The 17,711-nt window shown below is 42.7% G+C and overlaps 1 protein-coding gene across 1 annotated transcript in view; it reads right to left on the minus strand.

Annotated features, from left to right (window-relative positions):
* Nucleotides 1-2,136: 2,136 nt before the first annotated feature.
* LOC102104092 (uncharacterized) overlaps nt 2,137-17,711 on the minus strand; it is a 38,498-nt gene continuing 22,923 nt past the window's right edge. The window contains exons 29-39 of the mRNA XM_088058058.1: nt 9,597-16,901; nt 8,900-9,040; nt 8,473-8,693; nt 7,827-8,001; nt 6,656-6,699; nt 5,670-5,792; nt 5,472-5,570; nt 4,963-5,085; nt 4,584-4,629; nt 4,059-4,170; nt 2,137-2,398 (exon numbers count right to left, since the gene is read on the minus strand). Of these exons, the coding sequence (XP_087914184.1) occupies nt 2,137-2,398; nt 4,059-4,170; nt 4,584-4,629; nt 4,963-5,085; nt 5,472-5,570; nt 5,670-5,792; nt 6,656-6,699; nt 7,827-8,001; nt 8,473-8,693; nt 8,900-9,040; nt 9,597-16,901 (8,651 nt within the window). The remainder of the gene's footprint in view (nt 2,399-4,058; nt 4,171-4,583; nt 4,630-4,962; nt 5,086-5,471; nt 5,571-5,669; nt 5,793-6,655; nt 6,700-7,826; nt 8,002-8,472; nt 8,694-8,899; nt 9,041-9,596; nt 16,902-17,711) is intronic.

Genomic DNA, 17,711 nt, shown 5'->3' on the forward strand with positions numbered 1-17,711 from the left:
ATGTGTGGGGGTATAAAGAGAAATCAGTGTCTTTTGAATTATTAAAACATTTCAGAACATCTGTGAGCAAGGCTTCTAGGAGAAATGCATATATATGTTTTCTTAGAATAAGAAGGAAAAATGAAAACCTGTATTAGCAATACGTGCTAATACATATATACAATATGTCTCTGCAGTTTTGAGTTGTAGCCTACTGAAGAGCTTTCTCTTCTAGGTCCTCCGGAAGCTTAGTCAGAAACCCACGTTAATCTATTTTCATGTAGTAGTATATTTTAGAAGTATTTTCTTTACTCTCTTGCCAAAAAGCATAATTAATTTTTTAAGAACAAATAGACTATACTTGGGTTATATCATAACTTTTGAAGGAAAATTTGCATATAGATGGGAGAAATGCATTTATAGAAAGCAAGTAGATTGAAAATTATCTTAGCTACATCTGTGTTTCCATGGATGAGAGAACTATGAAAGTACTACTGTTTGAAGTATTCAAAGAGTTTACTTAGAGCATATTTTTAAAACATTTCAGTGTACAAAAAATGGACAACTTTTGTAAGTTTAATGTATTTACCACTGAAAGAGAATGAAGGATGATTCAATATATTTTAAAATCATCTCCAATTATAACCCTAGTGAATGAAAAAGTACACTTTCCATGTGTGCTGTCCATGTTTCTTTATGGATTATCAGGAACCTAACACTCAGAAGACAATGTTTTTCTGCTTTAGATTTGTTACCTCTGTAACAGTCATCAGTTTAGTGTAGAGTATTCAGGTTGATTTAAAATGCTTAAAGCTATTTTTAAAGTGATTCTTTAGGTAGTTATAAAAGAGTAAGTATGTAATGGGGGAATGGTTACAAATTCCTGCCTGGTACAGCCGGGATACTCCTCTGTGACTACCCCACCTTCCCAGGTGCCCTTGTGTAATAGGTACAAGGCTCTGCAAGTGGAAACCAAATGATGAGGAGGATGGTTCATCTGTGTTGGAAGACCCGCCAAGTCTTCAAGTTGCCCTATGTACTGTGTTGAAACTGCTTCCAGAAAGAAAGAAAGATGAGGTATTGGCATAGGAGACCTTCCAGCGAGTGGAACAGAAGGTCCAGTTTCCTGGCAAGCCCCACTTCTTGGGGAAGTCATCTGCTTCTGTGTTCTCCTTTATCCTTCTGGTTGCAGGGAACGGTGAGGGAAGAAGCAAGAAGAACCAGCAGATTGATACTTGGTGACAGCAGCTGGGGTACATGTCTCAAACAGAGAAAAGCATCTTTGCACAAGGGTGCAGTGCTCATTAAAAGAGCATTAAACTGGATTGAAAGGGAAAAGGGCTAAGCCTGGTGGCCACGCACTAGTGTTGGATGGATGGAGTGGTAGCACAATCCTTCACACTGCTCCATGATGTGTGAGTATGCTGGAGCACATTTGAAATACGTACAGTACACACAGCATTAGGAACAAACTAACGGAGCTGGAAGTGAGCAAATACGAGGAGTTTTTTCATCTTTGTATCTTTTATGCCAGTAGGAAGAGCTATTTGGACATGGGTGAGGAAATTTTCCCTAGTCCACAAAGAGGACTGTATTCCCAAAGACTGCTAGAAAATATACCCCTGAGTCAGAAAACTTCTGATGCCATTCACTGGACTCTCTGTCATTTAGGTAATGAAAATGACAATTGAAAAGTACTGAAAATGTTACTGATCAAATAAAACAGCTTTGTCCCTGTTTTCGAGATGTATTAGGACCATTATGTGTATAAAAAGGATATGTGGTAACACTTTCGCTAGTGCAGCATAGTGCAACACTTTAGAAGTGCAACATAGCTGCAATGTTTTCTTGCTTTATTTTTTAGAGGCCTCTTAATTGTTTTTTACCCCAAATACAGGGTTTGTGATAAAGTATGTGTTTGCATATTTCTGTAAGTTACTTGAGGTATTTTGCAGTCATCTGTTTTTACTCTTCAATACTGCAACATTTAAAAAAAAAACCCAAACACTACAATTTAATAGATTTTTTTTTTTTAATTATTTTTACAAGTAAGACATGAAAAAAAGAATGTTAAAGAAGGAGCACAAGTTATTCTGGGGAAGACATGATTCCAGCTTCCCTAGGGGTCTCTGCTTTCTTTTTCAAATGATCATATCCTCAGCTGAGTTGCCACTGGGAACCAAGTGATACAGCCTGTTGCAACTGGGAGCTGTATTTTGCAGATTTTTGGAATTGGGAGTCCTGTGCTGCAGTAGTTTGTGAAGAGCAACCATTCAGACACTGGCAGCTTTCCACGTAGAGATAGCTATAATTTATGCTGGTTCCATTTTGGCAAGTCAGGGTCACCTGTCTTGTTTGGGTGCCGAGTTCCTGGCAGCAACCACACTTATGTTCCATCTGGTTTGCTTCAAGAGAGTACCTGTATTCCGCCAGGGGAAAAAAAATCATCTCATTAAAAAAACACAGAAGATCCCCTCAGTGATTTTTGTTTTGCGAGGGTTTGGTTTGGGGTTTTCTTTTTACATCCTCTTTTCCTCCTTCTCATGCACATTTAACAATGTGATTTTCATTACTTTTGTCTTCAATTGTGAAACCGTTCTTGCTTCTATTGAATCCTATTCAATTTGGTAGAATCATATAAACACATTAACTCTGTTGTTATTCTGTGATCAGAGAATTGTGTAGGTTGGAACAGACCTTTCAGAACATCGAGTCTAAGCATTAACCCAGCACTACCCAGTCCACCACTAAACCATGTCTCTAAGTGCCACACCTGCCTGCCTTCTAAATACTTGCAGGGATGGTGGGTGATTCAGTGGCTTCCCTGGGCAACCTGTTCCAGTGCTTGACAACCCGTTCAGTCAGTGAAGAAATATTTCCTAATATCCAATCTAAACACCTCCTAGTGCAACTTGAAGCCATTTCCTCTCATCATTTCACTTCTTACCTGGGAGAAGATATCAACCCCCGCCTCACTACACCTTCCTTTCAGGCAGTTGTAAGAGAGTGTGAACATCTCCCCTGAGCCTCCTTTTCTCCAGGTTAAACACCTCGAACTCCCTCAGCTGCTTCTAGACTTGTGCTCCAGACCCTTCCCCAGCTCTGTTGCCCTTCTCTGGACATGCTCCAGCACCTCAATGTCTTTGTTTCAGTGAGAGGCCCAGAACTGGACACAGGATTTGAGCTGTAGCCTCATTATGGCTGAGTATATTGTCCTGGTCCTGCTGGCCACACTATTTCTGATAAAGGCCAGGATGCTCTTGGTCTTCTTGGCCACCTGGGCACTGCTGACTCATGTTCAGTTGCTGTCACCAGCACCCCCAGGTCCTTTTCCACTGGGCAGCTTCCCAGCTCCTCTGCCCCAGCCTGTAGAACTGTCTGGGGTTGTTGTGACCCAAGGGCAGGATGCAGCACTAAGCCTTATTGAATCTCACACAATTATTGGTATAGATATAAAACAGCAACACTGAACCCCAGGAAACACCACTGGTGACTGTCCCCCAGCTGAAAATAACTCCATTCAACACTACTCTCTGGGCCTGATCATCCAGCCAGTTTTTGACACACTGAACAGATCATCTGTCCAAGCTAAGAGCTCCCAGCTTCTCCAGGAAAATGCTGTCAAAAGCTTTACAAAAGTCTGGGTAGACAATATCCACAGCCTTTCCCTCATCCCCTAAGTGGTTCACCCTTTCACAGGAGATCAAAGTGGTCAAGCAGCAGCTGCCTTTCCCAAACCCATCCTGGCTGGGCCTGATCCCCTGTTCACCTTGTATGTACTCCATGAAAGATAATCTACTCCGTGTCCTTCCCTGGAACCAAGGTCAGGCTGACAGGCCTGTAGTTCCCTGGATCCTCTCTCCAAACTATTGTAGGTGAACATTTCATTTGCTGACCTGCAATCATTTTGGACCTCCATGGTTAACCAGACTGCTGACAAATGATGGAAAGTGGCTTTGTAAGCACTTTCTCCAGCTCCCTCAGCACTTTCTCCTCTACCTCCCTTTGGGTGGTAAATTAACTTGACAGACCAGTATAAAGGAAGCCATAGAGCTGTTAAATTAATTTCTGGAACTTACATTGAGGAGCCAGGACAAGTTCCTTCACAATATGACAGCTCAACAGGTTCAGAAGACTCGCAGTCAGCATGGCGGATCACAGTTTCCTTGGTGTAAGGCTTGCAGTTTTTAGCTTCATAAAAAATGGGGAGGAGAGAAAATATACTTCAGTTCTCTAGTTCTGAACTAAAGGAATTGTAAACCAGTTTCATAGTGCTTGATGTCTGATTACTGAGAATCAGCAGTATGTGATGGGGTGGGTACTGTGTAATGTATATGGAGTTGTCAGATTATTATTATTTGGTTTCAGCTGTAAAGTGCCTTTGGAAGATAATGCTGGGTCCTGAGCATTGCTGGCTTGATTTGTAATATTCAGTATCAGGAAAAAAATTGCAGTTTTCTTTTGAATAAACAATGAAACACAGGGTCTTCTTAAATAGACTATGTGAAAACAGGTTAGTGAAGAGTCCTTCCATCCACTCAAAGATAGTTAAAAGTTGAATAGAATGTTATTCAAGCACAACACGTAAACATAGCATTACTTACGTTTACATATTTTGCAGCAGCCATCAGATGTAATCTCTGCTTCGTCCTTTGTAAAAGTAAAGAAGGAGGATTTGTATTAGTGCACAGATAACAATCATGAGTAAGAATATGAGTTAGCACTACTGATACTGGGCAGAAGGCTTCTCTGTAATGAACCCTGAATGAAACAATGGATGACACTGTCACCACAGGAGTCTTGAATACTTATAGCCTCATAAGAAAATACTATGCTTTTATTATTATTGATCACAGAGCAAGCCTAGTTTCATTCTTAAAAAATTCCTGCAACTTCAGTGGAAGTGATTTGTTGTATTCTTCGTGGTCTCTCCTTGTTCATTTAAACTGAATTCAGTCAATGAAAAATTGGTTTAAAACTTACAGGATCACACTCTCCGGGGTCGTACTCAGGGCATACTTTTTTACTTTGGACTGCAACAAACTGATCTTCAATTTTTTCACATTTGTAATGGCTGCATTGATCAAGTGGCAGGATCTCATTAACCTAAGATTTTGTAAGAAAAGCAAAAGTTGTTTTTTTTTCATTGTGATCAAATATCTCTGAGCTAATTAAGTTCTCACTCCTCAAAGATTCTCAGATGCTTCTAAACTTCTTTCAAGTGACAAAAACAAAATTCTGCAAACTGTAGCTAGCTTGAAAGTTTAAATCCTGGCTCTGAACACTTAGACCATAAATTAGAAACCATTGCTCCATTAGCCACAAAAATCAAGAATTTGATTCCAAATAATGTTCAACTCAGAAAGCTGATACATTGTTTTTCAGAGTAATTTCAGTATTTTATTTTTATTAGTAAGGGACATGAGTTGACTCTTAGCTGTTCTAACTTGTATGGGGTAACAGAGAGATCTAAAAATGAAAGGAATACTTACATTGAGCACATGAACAGTGTTGTTACTGAGTTTGACTTTGCAAGCTACTTCAATACACTTCCCACAGCACTGTCCTTCCTCAGTCATGTATTGGTAACCCTACTCGGAAAGAGATGAAGGAGAAAGTATGTGGAATTGGTGATGGAGAATTCTAGTCTTGCTGTAGCTGACTGGGCAGCCTAGAGAACCTGAACTCACCAATGGGCAAGATGTCTCACACTGAATTTTTTCACAATGCACAATGTTTGCATTAGTCTCTGGATCTTTCTCAGAACTGCAAGTACACTTCTTACATGAATCGATTACTACTGACTTTCCAACCTGCAAGACAGAAAGAAAAACACCAAAAAACATTCAAATGCAACAATTCCTATATAATATAAAGACAGAGTTGAAAGCACTGCTAAGAACCATTAAGGTTTCTGAATTGCAAGTACAACAGTTCTCAAATTCTCTTGAACAGTTTTTGGGCTTCATGCCTTGCAGGAAAGCTCATATTAAGAGGAAACTAAATGAAGCAATATAAAAGCAGCAAATTAACAAAATTAAATTGAGACTGGTTTGTACTGTCTAATTATTTTTACTAGCTTTTCAATGCTTCATTTAAGACTATTTTTTCTCTGTAAGTTATGTTCAATGGTTGTAAAACAATTATAATTTAAAAACAGGGATTAAAATAAGCCTTTACATATACAGATATATGAGCAGAGATCTAAATTTACATATGGGTTTTAGTCTTTCTGAAATGTATCCCTAAAGACTCCAATGCTAATATTTAAATTATTAGTTAATGACCTAAGTACCAATTTTACCAAAAGGGTTTAGGCATCAATTAAATAAAAAACGTTAGTTTTGGTTTTTTAAGGTTCTCTAGGCTTATTTCAAAGAGCAGTTGAGTTTGGGCTATTCATCAGATTGTCTGGCAAAGTCATTAATTACAGAAGTGGGAGGAAGCTTAAAAAGAAAGTACATCTCTAAAAATGGTACACTCTTGTTTTATACTACTTGTTGAGGAAGACTTCTATGACAAATTTGATTTTGACTTTACCCAAAAAACATCCAATTAAGGGTTAGAGTGGAAAAACCCCAAAAATATACTGGGAAAAGAATTTTCTCAAAGACTTATTTTGGTAGAAAGGATGTACTTTTCACTTCCAGCAATATAACTGCTATATCATTCTTACCGTGTACAGTGTTCCATTAATCACACAGACATCAGGTACTGGTTCTGAAAAACAAAACAAAAAATTAATTCCAGAATAATTCAAATTGTGAGACTTCCTGAGAAGTCAAGATGTTATCAGATTTTGTTAGTGACACAGAGAATATGGAAAACTTGAATTCAATCCATCTGTACTTAGACCTCATATGTAGTGCAGCTGAATGTTTAAGTAAAGTTTCATCATTAAAATTCACTGGAATAGTTGGAGAGGAATGGCTTCAAACTCGAGCTATGCATTTTTTGCCCTTTCAGTATCTGGTTCCATTCATACTTGTTTCCTCTTTGAACCCTAGGAGTCCAGTGATATACAAAGATGCTTCAGTTATTGATTCTTTATGACCTTTCAGAGCATAGGTTGTATGGAAGATTGACTCTGTGGAAAAAGGTATTCTTGCTGTGGTAATGTAAATCTCACAACATGACAGAGCCCATCTATATCTTTGACAGAATTGCTTCAAACTTGCCTGTTCCTTTGTTTTGACTTTCCTTTTTCAGGCTTAATTTATGGATACTTTTTTCTTTTTATTCTTTTGCACAAGTATATTTACATAAATATATGTATATAGAAGTGTATGTTTATAAACAAACAAATATAACCGTGAGATTTTTTTATTTTCATTAGCATCTGGTGAGAGTGTAAGTATAATTATTACTTGTCATACACTGTCAACTCAGTTACTGATTACAATTCACTTTGTACTACTGCTTCCGGTTACTTGGTCTCATAGTTAACTGTTAATTGGTGGCTTATGTTTATGCATCTTAGTTTAGTTGCATTTAGGCTAATGCTAATGTGCTCCTATGTTCCATTAATAACTCGAAAAAGATGCATTGGTCACATTTATAATTGCACATACAGAGATAGTTGAGCTACATAGACCAGTGAATGTTCAAAATATTATTCCGCTCTCACATCCATTCTCTCATCAAAGTTAAATGAAAATAATATTTTTTTAAACAAAACCTTAATGCATATTTAGCCAAAAATTGTATGTTCACTGAGACAGAACAGTTAAGAAAGATCTTGCTGCTACTGTAATACACAAAGAACTTCCGTAGATATTAATGGAAGTGCAAATGCAATTTACTGGAGTGTGTGGTGTGGTATTTATACATGTATTTTTAATACTTACGGCATTCAAATTCAGGACAACATGGGTCTTTTTGTGGTAGTACAGGCATGGAAACAAATCCTAGGTCACAAATTGTTTGCTGAGCTGTTTGGCATGGGAGCGGCTGGCATTGCACAGTAGCAGTGAGTGAGTCACAGACACACTTCTGGCATTCATTTATCCACTCCTCTCCAGGCTGAAAATATGTAAATTATTTATTCTTAAATGCTCTTTCCTCCTAGTTTTCAGTTTTAACTTAGGATCTACTCTCAAAATTAGTATGAAATTCAGATTTCCTGGATTCTCTTAGTACATTATTTAAGAGCAGGTATGCTTAGAACAACCACAGAATTTTCTTCCGCATAAAAATAATGGTATTTTACATTTTATGACTAGTCTACTTATATCTATGAAATTTAAATTTAAATGTAAATTACTTTTATTAAAACTAAAAGTCTGTGCCATGATCTTTGTGAGCTTTTCCACCTAGAGATTACTTAAAAGTCTGGTAATCCCCGGTTAAATAATTGTCTGCTATAAGGTCATTTGTTACATGACCAACATTGTTACTGAGATACACAGAAGCTGATTTGAATTGGCTGTTAAAGGACAGAAATTGGTCTGGTTTTGCAACAGTGGTATATTAGAAAGTAGGGAGGGGTACCACCTTTCGTGCAGGATTGACATCAGTACAGTTTCTTTCTACTGAAGTTGTGAAGGTTGTTGCTGTGGTTGGTGAGGCAGCTTGCGATGCAGTTGAGGAGGCAACTGAAGGAACGGGAGTTCTCAGAGGACATGGCCCATAGAAGGGCTCAATCTCACATTCCTTGCTGCAAAGTGCATAAAAATTACAGCCAGCTCTATCTGTTTTGTTGTATACCACTTCCCCTGTAGATGAAAATTGAAGGAGAAATTACAAGAATGAAAATAAATCGGGAGAAAAAAACAAGAAAATACTGTGAAAATATAAAGTGTATTCATGTATAAAAAGTTCTACGTTTAGATAATTTTGAGTGGCTATCTTTGATTGAAAAGAGTCTTAAGGGTTTCTATTGCTTAAGAAATTTTTTATAATCATAAAATAAGACACTTACCGGGAGAAAATAAAGTTTCAAACACATGACAAAAGCATGGGGTTATTTTGCTGGATGTAACAGATGTGCTGGTGGAAGAACTGAAGGTCGCAAGAGTGCTTGTTGTAACATGACTTGGTTGTGATGTACCAGTTGAAGTTGCTGTTGAGCACAAGTAATGATTTAGTTTGCAGGTACAGGATTTTGATCTAATAATTTTAATATATTCAAGAGGTCTGTTCAAAATTCTGGCAAAACAAGTGAACATTTTTGTTGCATTCAAATATTTCACCTATTCATAAGTGGAGATTGTGAAAATTTTTCCATTATACATTGAATAACATCTGGCCTTTGGCAAATCTTATGAGATTTACCTCTAAAATTTTCAAAAGAGTTCTGTTCACGGAAGTAAGAATTAATACTATGAAGTTAACCCAGCTGTCAAACGTAGATAGTAGTAACAAAGGGGCAGATTGATTAAAAATTGGTTTATGTGTTTGAAGGAATATAGTCATAGACTCATACAATCACAGATTGGTTTAGGGGAAGAAGACATAGAACACAAAGATATGAATGTTGGTATAAAGACAAAACTGGTTGTATAATTTTAAGAAGTAGACAATAACATACCTGGCTGGGACAGTAATGCGAGAGAAAAATGTTTTAGCAATATTTTCTACAGTAGGAGAAAAGAATGTTGTAAGAGTTTCTGTAATACCTGAGGTACTTCCAGACTGAGGAAGAGTGGTACTGAGCAGAGCTGAGGGGCCAGTAGTGGTTCTTAATTTTGTTTCAGGTGAAGTGGAGGCACTGCCATTGGTAGTTGCAATGATGGTTGTGCCCTCTCTGGCCTGGGCCGTGGTGCTGGGGACACCTGTTGTTCCAGCAGTGGTTCTTATTTTGACTTGAGAGCTTGTTATGGGAGATGTTGGAGCCTGAGTTGCTGCACTGGAGGTTTCTCCTGGAGCTGATGTGGCTGAGGCACTTGTGCTACTTCCCTCGGTAGTCCCTGTGGTGCTGGCAGTACTGGTGGCTGGCGTGGGCACTGTTGTTGTGGGTGGGGTGATGGTTGTTGTACCTTCAGTTTGTGGAGGAGAGGTGCTAGTGGTGGTTGCAATGATGGTTGTGCCCTCTCTGGCCTGGGCCGTGGTGCTGGGGACACCTGTTGTTCCAGCAGTGGTTCTTATTTTGACTTGAGAGCTTGTTATGGGAGATGTTGGAGCCTGAGTTGCTGCACTGGAGGTTTCTCCTGGAGCTGAAGTGACTGAGGCACTTGTGCTTCTTGCAGTGGTCCTTGTGGTAGTGGCAGTACTGGTGGCTGGTTTAGGCACTGTGTATCTTGGGGTGATGATAGTGGTTCCTTGTGTTGAGGGTCCACTTGTTGTTCCTGTAGTGGTTGTTGTTTCTCGCTGTGGAAGCGTGGGGAGAGGAGTTGGTGTTGCTGCAGGTTGGGTAGCTGTTGTGGTTGTTTTTTCTCGGGCGTATGTTGTGGAGGTGCTTACAGTGGTTCCTGGCGGTGCTACTGTTGTCTGACAGTGTTTTCGGTCACAGCACAACACTGAGACCTCGTAGTCTAAGCACGTGGGGTACTTGACAGTCTGGTCCCTATTTCTGCACACAAGCCCCTTCTCAAGGCTACACTCAAATTTCTGTCCCATTATTTTCACAATATTGTCGGGGTAATCTTTAGCTCGGCACTTTATGTCTTGTGGCTTCTCACACAACCCATACCCAGCAGCTCGGATGTTTTCAAATGTCTCTAAATCTCCATTTTCGCTGCCTGGAGTAGGGGAGTCCACGTTAAACCACTGTGTCCAGGCACAGCGCTCCACCACACAGTTGTCTGTGGTATTGGAAATGCGGATAGTGGTCGTGGATGGGGAAGGCTCTGTTGTTGTGGGTGGGGTGATGGTTGTTGTGCCGTCAGTCTGAGGAGGAGAGGTGCTAGTGGTGGTTGCAATGATGGTTGTGCCCTCTCTGGCCTGGGCCGTGGTGCTGGGGACACCTGTTGTTCCAGCAGTGGTTCTTATTTTGACTTGAGAGCTTGTTATGGGAGATGTTGGAGCCTGAGTTACTGCACTGGAGGTTTCTCCTGGAGCTGATGTGGCTGAGGCACTTGTGCTACTTCCCTCGGTAGTCCTTGTGGTGCTGGCAGTACTGGTGGCTGGCGTGGGCACTGTTGTTGTGGGTGGGGTGATGGTTGTTGTACCTTCAGTTTGTGGAGGAGAGGTGCTAGTGGTGGTTGCAATGATGGTTGTGCCCTCTCTGGCCTGGGCCGTGGTGCTTGGGATAGTCGTGGTACCAATGGTTGTTCTTATTTTGACTTGAGAGCTTGTTATGGGAGATGTTGGAGCCTGAGTTGCTGCACTGGAGGTTCCTCCTGGAGCTGATGTGGCTGAGGCACTTGTGCTACTACCCTCGGTAGTCCTTGTGGTGCTGGCAGTACTGGTGGCTGGCATGGGCACTGTTGTTGTGGGTGGGGTGATGGTTGTTGTACCTTCAGTTTGTGGAGGAGAGGTGCTAGTGGTGGTTGCAATGATGGTTGTGCCCTCTCTGGCCTGGGCCGTGGTGCTGGGGACACCTGTTGTTCCAGCAGTGGTTCTTATTTTGACTTGAGAGCTTGTTATGGGAGATGTTGGAGCCTGAGTTGCTGCATTGGAGGTTTCTCCTGGAGCTGATGTGGCTGAGGCACTTGTGCTACTTCCCTCGGTAGTCCCTGTGGTGCTGGCAGTACTGGTGGCTGGCGTGGGCACTGTTGTTGTGGGTGGGGTGATGGTTGTTGTACCTTCAGTTTGTGGAGGAGAGGTGCTAGTGGTGGTTGCAATGATGGTTGTGCCCTCTCTGGCCTGGGCCGTGGTGCTGGGGACACCTGTTGTTCCAGCAGTGGTTCTTATTTTGACTTGAGAGCTTGTTATGGGAGATGTTGGAGCCTGAGTTGCTGCACTGGAGGTTTCTCCTGGAGCTGAAGTGACTGAGGCACTTGTACTTCTTGCAGTGGTCCTTGTGGTAGTGGCAGTACTGGTGGCTGGTTTAGGCACTGTGTATCTTGGGGTGATGATAGTGGTTCCTTGTGTTGAGGGTCCACTTGTTGTTCCTGTAGTGGTTGTTGTTTCTCGCTGTGGAAGCGTGGGGAGAGGAGTTGGTGTTGCTGCAGGTTGGGTAGCTGTTGTGGTTGTTTTTTCTCGGGCGTATGTTGTGGAGGTGCTTACAGTGGTTCCTGGCGGTGCTACTGTTGTCTGACAGTGTTTTCGGTCACAGCACAACACTGAGACCTCGTAGTCTAAGCACGTGGGGTACTTGACAGTCTGGTCCCTATTTCTGCACACAAGCCCCTTCTCAAGGCTACACTCAAATTTCTGTCCCATTATTTTCACAATATTGTCGGGGTAATCTTTAGCTCGGCACTTTATGTCTTGTGGCTTCTCACACAACCCATACCCAGCAGCTCGGATGTTTTCAAATGTCTCTAAATCTCCATTTTCGCTGCCTGGAGTAGGGGAGTCCACGTTAAACCACTGTGTCCAGGCACAGCGCTCCACCACACAGTTGTCTGTGGTATTGGAAATGCGGATAGTGGTCGTGGATGGGGAAGGCTCTGTTGTTGTGGGTGGGGTGATGGTTGTTGTGCCGTCAGTCTGAGGAGGAGAGGTGCTAGTGGTGGTTGCAATGATGGTTGTGCCCTCTCTGGCCTGGGCCGTGGTGCTGGGGACACCTGTTGTTCCAGCAGTGGTTCTTATTTTGACTTGAGAGCTTGTTATGGGAGATGTTGGAGCCTGAGTTACTGCACTGGAGGTTTCTCCTGGAGCTGATGTGGCTGAGGCACTTGTGCTACTTCCCTCGGTAGTCCTTGTGGTGATGGCAGTACTGGTGGCTGGCGTGGGCACTGTTGTTGTGGGTGGGGTGATGGTTGTTGTACCTTCAGTTTGTGGAGGAGAGGTGCTAGTGGTGGTTGCAATGATGGTTGTGCCCTCTCTGGCCTGGGCCGTGGTGCTTGGGATAGTCGTGGTACCAATGGTTGTTCTTATTTTGACTTGAGAGCTTGTTATGGGAGATGTTGGAGCCTGAGTTGCTGCACTGGAGGTTCCTCCTGGAGCTGATGTGGCTGAGGCACTTGTGCTACTACCCTCGGTAGTCCTTGAGGTGCTGGCAGTACTGGTGGCTGGCATGGGCACTGTTGTTGTGGGTGGGGTGATGGTTGTTGTACCTTCAGTTTGTGGAGGAGAGGTGCTAGTGGTGGTTGCAATGATGGTTGTGCCCTCTCTGGCCTGGGCCGTGGTGTTTGGGATAGTCGTGGTGCCAATGGTTGTTCTTATTTTGACGTGAGAGCTTGTTATGGGAGATGTTGGAGCCTGAGTTGCTGCACTGGAGGTTTCTCCTGGAGCTGATGTGGCTGAGGCACTTGTGCTTCTTGCAGTGGTCCCTGTGGTAGTGGCAGTACTGGTGGCTGGTTTAGGCACTGTGTATCTTGGGGTGATGATAGTGGTTCCTTGTGTTGAGGGTCCACTTGTTGTTCCTGTAGTGGTTGTTATTTCTCGCTGTGGAAGCGTGGGGAGAGGAGTTGGTGTTGCTGCAGGTTGGGTAGCTATTGTGGTTGTTTTTTCTCGGGCGTATGTTGTGGAGGTGCTTACAGTGGTTCCTGGCGGTGCTACTGTTGTCTGACAGTGTTTTCGGTCACAGCACAACACTGAGACCTCGTAGTCTAAGCACGTGGGGTACTTGACAGTCTGGTCCCTATTTCTGCACACAAGCCCCTTCTCAAGGCTACACTCAAATTTCTGTCCCATTATTTTCACAATTTTGTCAGGGTAATCTTTAGCTCGGCACTTTATGTCTTGTGGCTTCTCACACAACCCATACCCAGCAGCTCGGATGTTTTCAAATGTCTCTAAATCTCCATTTTCACTGCCTGGAGTAGGGGAGTCCACGTTAAACCACTGTGTCCAGGCACAGCGCTCCACCACACAGTTGTCTGTGGTATTGGAAATGCGGATAGTGGTCGTGGATGGGGAAGGCTCTGTTGTTGTGGGTGGGGTGATGGTTGTTGTGCCTTCAGTCTGAGGAGGAGTGGTGCTAGTGGTGGTTGCAATGATGGTTGTGCCCTCTCTGGCCTGGGCCGTGGTGCTGGGGACACCTGTTGTTCCAGCAGTGGTTCTTATTTTGACTTGAGAGCTTGTTATGGGAGATGTTGGAGCCTGAGTTGCTGCACTGGAGGTTCCTCCTGGAGCTGATGTGGCTGAGGCACTTGTGCTACTTCCCTCGGTAGTCCTTGAGGTGCTGGCAGTACTGGTGGCTGGCGTGGGCACTGTTGTTGTGGGTGGGGTGATGGTTGTTGTGCCTTCAGTTTGTGGAGGAGAGGTGCTAGTGGTGGTTGCAATGATGGTTGTGCCCTCTCTGGCCTGGGCCATGGTGCTTGGGATAGTCGTGGTACCAATGGTTGTTCTTATTTTGACTTGAGAGCTTGTTATGGGAGATGTTGGAGCCTGAGTTGCTGCACTGGAGGTTCCTCCTGGAGCTGATGTGGCTGAGGCACTTGTGCTACTTCCCTCGGTAGTCCTTGAGGTGCTGGCAGTACTGGTGGCTGGCGTGGGCACTGTTGTTGTGGGTGGGGTGATGGTTGTTGTGCCTTCAGTTTGTGGAGGAGAGGTGCTAGTGGTGGTTGCAATGATGGTTGTGCCCTCTCTGGCCTGGGCCATGGTGCTTGGGATAGTCGTGGTACCAATGGTTGTTCTTATTTTGACTTGAGAGCTTGTTATGGGAGATGTTGGAGCCTGAGTTGCTGCACTGGAGGTTCCTCCTGGAGCTGATGTGGCTGAGGCACTTGTGCTACTACCCTCAGTAGTCCTTGTGGTGCTGGCAGTACTGGTGGCTGGCGTGGGCACTGTTGTTGTGGGTGGGGTGATGGTTGTTGTACCTTCAGTTTGTGGAGGAGAGGTGCTAGTGGTGGTTGCAATGATGGTTGTGCCCTCTCTGGCCTGGGCCGTGGTGCTGGGGACACCTGTTGTTCCAGCAGTGGTTCTTATTTTGACTTGAGAGCTTGTTATGGGAGATGTTGGAGCCTGAGTTGCTGCACTGGAGGTTCCTCCTGGAGCTGATGTGGCTGAGGCACTTGTGCTACTTCCCTCGGTAGTCCTTGAGGTGCTGGCAGTACTGGTGGCTGGCGTGGGCACCGTTGTTGTGGGTGGGGTGATGGTTGTTGTGCCTTCAGTTTGTGGAGGAGAGGTGCTAGTGGTGGTTGCAATGATGGTTGTGCCCTCTCTGGCCTGGGCCGTGGTGTTTGGGATAGTCGTGGTGCCAATGGTTGTTCTTATTTTGACGTGAGAGCTTGTTATGGGAGATGTTGGAGCCTGAGTTGCTGCACTGGAGGTTTCTCCTGGAGCTGAAGTGACTGAGGCACTTGTGCTTCTTGCAGTGGTCCCTGTGGTAGTGGCAGTACTGGTGGCTGGTTTAGGCACTGTGTATCTTGGGGTGATGATAGTGGTTCCTTGTGTTGAGGGTCCACTTGTTGTTCCTGTAGTGGTTGTTGTTTCTCGCTGTGGAAGCGTGGGGAGAGGAGTTGGTGTTGCTGCAGGTTGGGTAGCTATTGTGGTTGTTTTTTCTCGGGCGTATGTTGTGGAGGTGCTTACAGTGGTTCCTGGCGGTGCTACTGTTGTCTGACAGTGTTTTCGGTCACAGCACAACACTGAGACCTCGTAGTCTAAGCACGTGGGGTACTTGACAGTCTGGTCCCTATTTCTGCACACAAGCCCCTTCTCAAGGCTACACTCAAATTTCTGTCCCATTATTTTCACAATTTTGTCAGGGTAATCTTTAGCTCGGCACTTTATGTCTTGTGGCTTCTCACACAACTCATACCCAGCAGCTCGGATGTTTTCAAATGTCTCTAAATCTCCATTTTCACTGCCTGGAGTAGGGGAGTCCACGTTAAACCACTGTGTCCAGGCACAGCGCTCCACCACACAGTTGTCTGTGGTATTGGAAATGCGGATAGTGGTCGTGGATGGGGAAGGCTCTGTTGTTGTGGGTGGGGTGATGGTTGTTATGCCGTCAGTCTGAGGAGGAGTGGTGCTAGTGGTGGTTGCAATGTTGGTTGTGCCCTCTCTGGCCTGGGCCGTGGTACTGGGGACACCTGTTGTTCCAGCAGTGGTTCTTAATTTTATTTCATGGGTGGAGCCAGTAATTGGTGATGTTTGAATAGCAACAGTGGATAATACAGTTGGAAGAGTTTTTTCTGTAGATGTAGTGGTGCTTTCCGTGGTGGTTGTGGAGGTGCTGACACTGGTGGTAGCTTGGGTAGGCACTCCTGGTGTGGGTGTAGTGACAGTTGTGCCTTGCGTTGGCAGTGCAGTAGTACTGGAGATTATTTTGGTGCCATGAGTGGTTTCTGGTGTTGATTCTGGGGGAGTGGAGATAGTACTGGCTGATGATAGAGCTTGGGTTACCGCAGTGGAGGTTTCTGTTGTAGTAGTTGTGCTTTGGTAACCTGTTGTTGAGAGTAGTGACGTCGTTGCTGTTATTGATATTTCCGTCAGAGGAGTTGTTTTTTCTCTGTCTCTCAGTGGTGTTGTAGTTATTTCACTCTTTTGTTTTTGTGTTGTTGGTATTATTGTTGTCTGTACTCTAAATGGTGTTGATTCTACTGCAGTAGTTGTGAATTGTCTTGTGGTTGTTGGTGTTGTAGTTTGTACATTAGAACATGGTATGTATCTGCAGCATGATACTCTGATTTCATAATTGTAGCACTGCTTAGATTCTTGTTTCTGGTTTTCGCATATTAATCCTCTGCTTTGACTGCACTCTATTGTTTGGTTAAGGCTGGTAATTTCAGTATCTGGGTGTTCTTTGGCTCTGCATTGAACATCGCTTGGGTTTGTACACACACTGTATCCTTTTTCCTTGAGATTTTGAAATGTTTCATTATCTCCACTGTCCTCTTTGTTTTCAGGCTGAGTGGAATCGTACCATTCTGACCACGTACAGACATTTTTCACACATACAGTTGTCACTGGTGTTGCAGTTGTAATTTCTGTAATTTAAAGAAGTAAACATAAATCTTGTCCGTTCTTATTAAAGAGAGTGGTAGGAAAAAATTATTCATATTCCATACCCTTTTTTTTGTTGTAAGTAATTTTTTTTTTATTATGTACTATTTTAATTTTAATGAACTTGCTTTGGCAGTCTCAAATTTAATTTCTAAAGCAGATTTTGACCTTTTGCCTGTATTATTATTCTAGTGGTACTTTCTTTGACATTTATTAAAAATTTTTGGCTAAATATAGGTCATCTGATATCCTTTGCACAGTTTGTCACTGCTTAGATAATAGATCACACAATTGCTATGGTATAAGTAGAGGAGGTTTTATTCTCCTTGGTATTATCTCTGTATTTATTTACACTTAACTGCATAACAATGCAGACTTTAAAAATATTTTTACCAGTTAACAACTTTTCTACTTAGTTCAATATTATCACATGTCACATATTTATAAATATAAAATATATACTTAACATATATGTATTTTATATATAGTACATTATAATAGATAATACACATATACTGTATATGAAATATATCATCTAATAGGTACTTTATTTTACTAAGACTTCATATTCCTGGCATTATGAAGATAATCATGTGGAATAGATATGACTTTCTCAATATGAATGTTACTTAATAGAAGACTTAAAGTTGAATAATTAGTTCTTGCTGTACAATTACTCAGAATTTGGTTGCTGTCATTAATTAACTTCAGGAATAATATATCAGTGTACTCCAGGAGTTGAAGGAAACTATTGATTTGGGTATTAAACACAATTAGGAAAGGTTCCAAAGAAT

This window comes from Pseudopodoces humilis, chromosome 7, assembly GCF_049639895.1.
Source record: "Pseudopodoces humilis isolate 2021_Gansu_Grassland_sample_001 chromosome 7, ASM4963989v1, whole genome shotgun sequence".
Lineage (NCBI taxonomy): Eukaryota > Metazoa > Chordata > Aves > Passeriformes > Paridae > Pseudopodoces > Pseudopodoces humilis.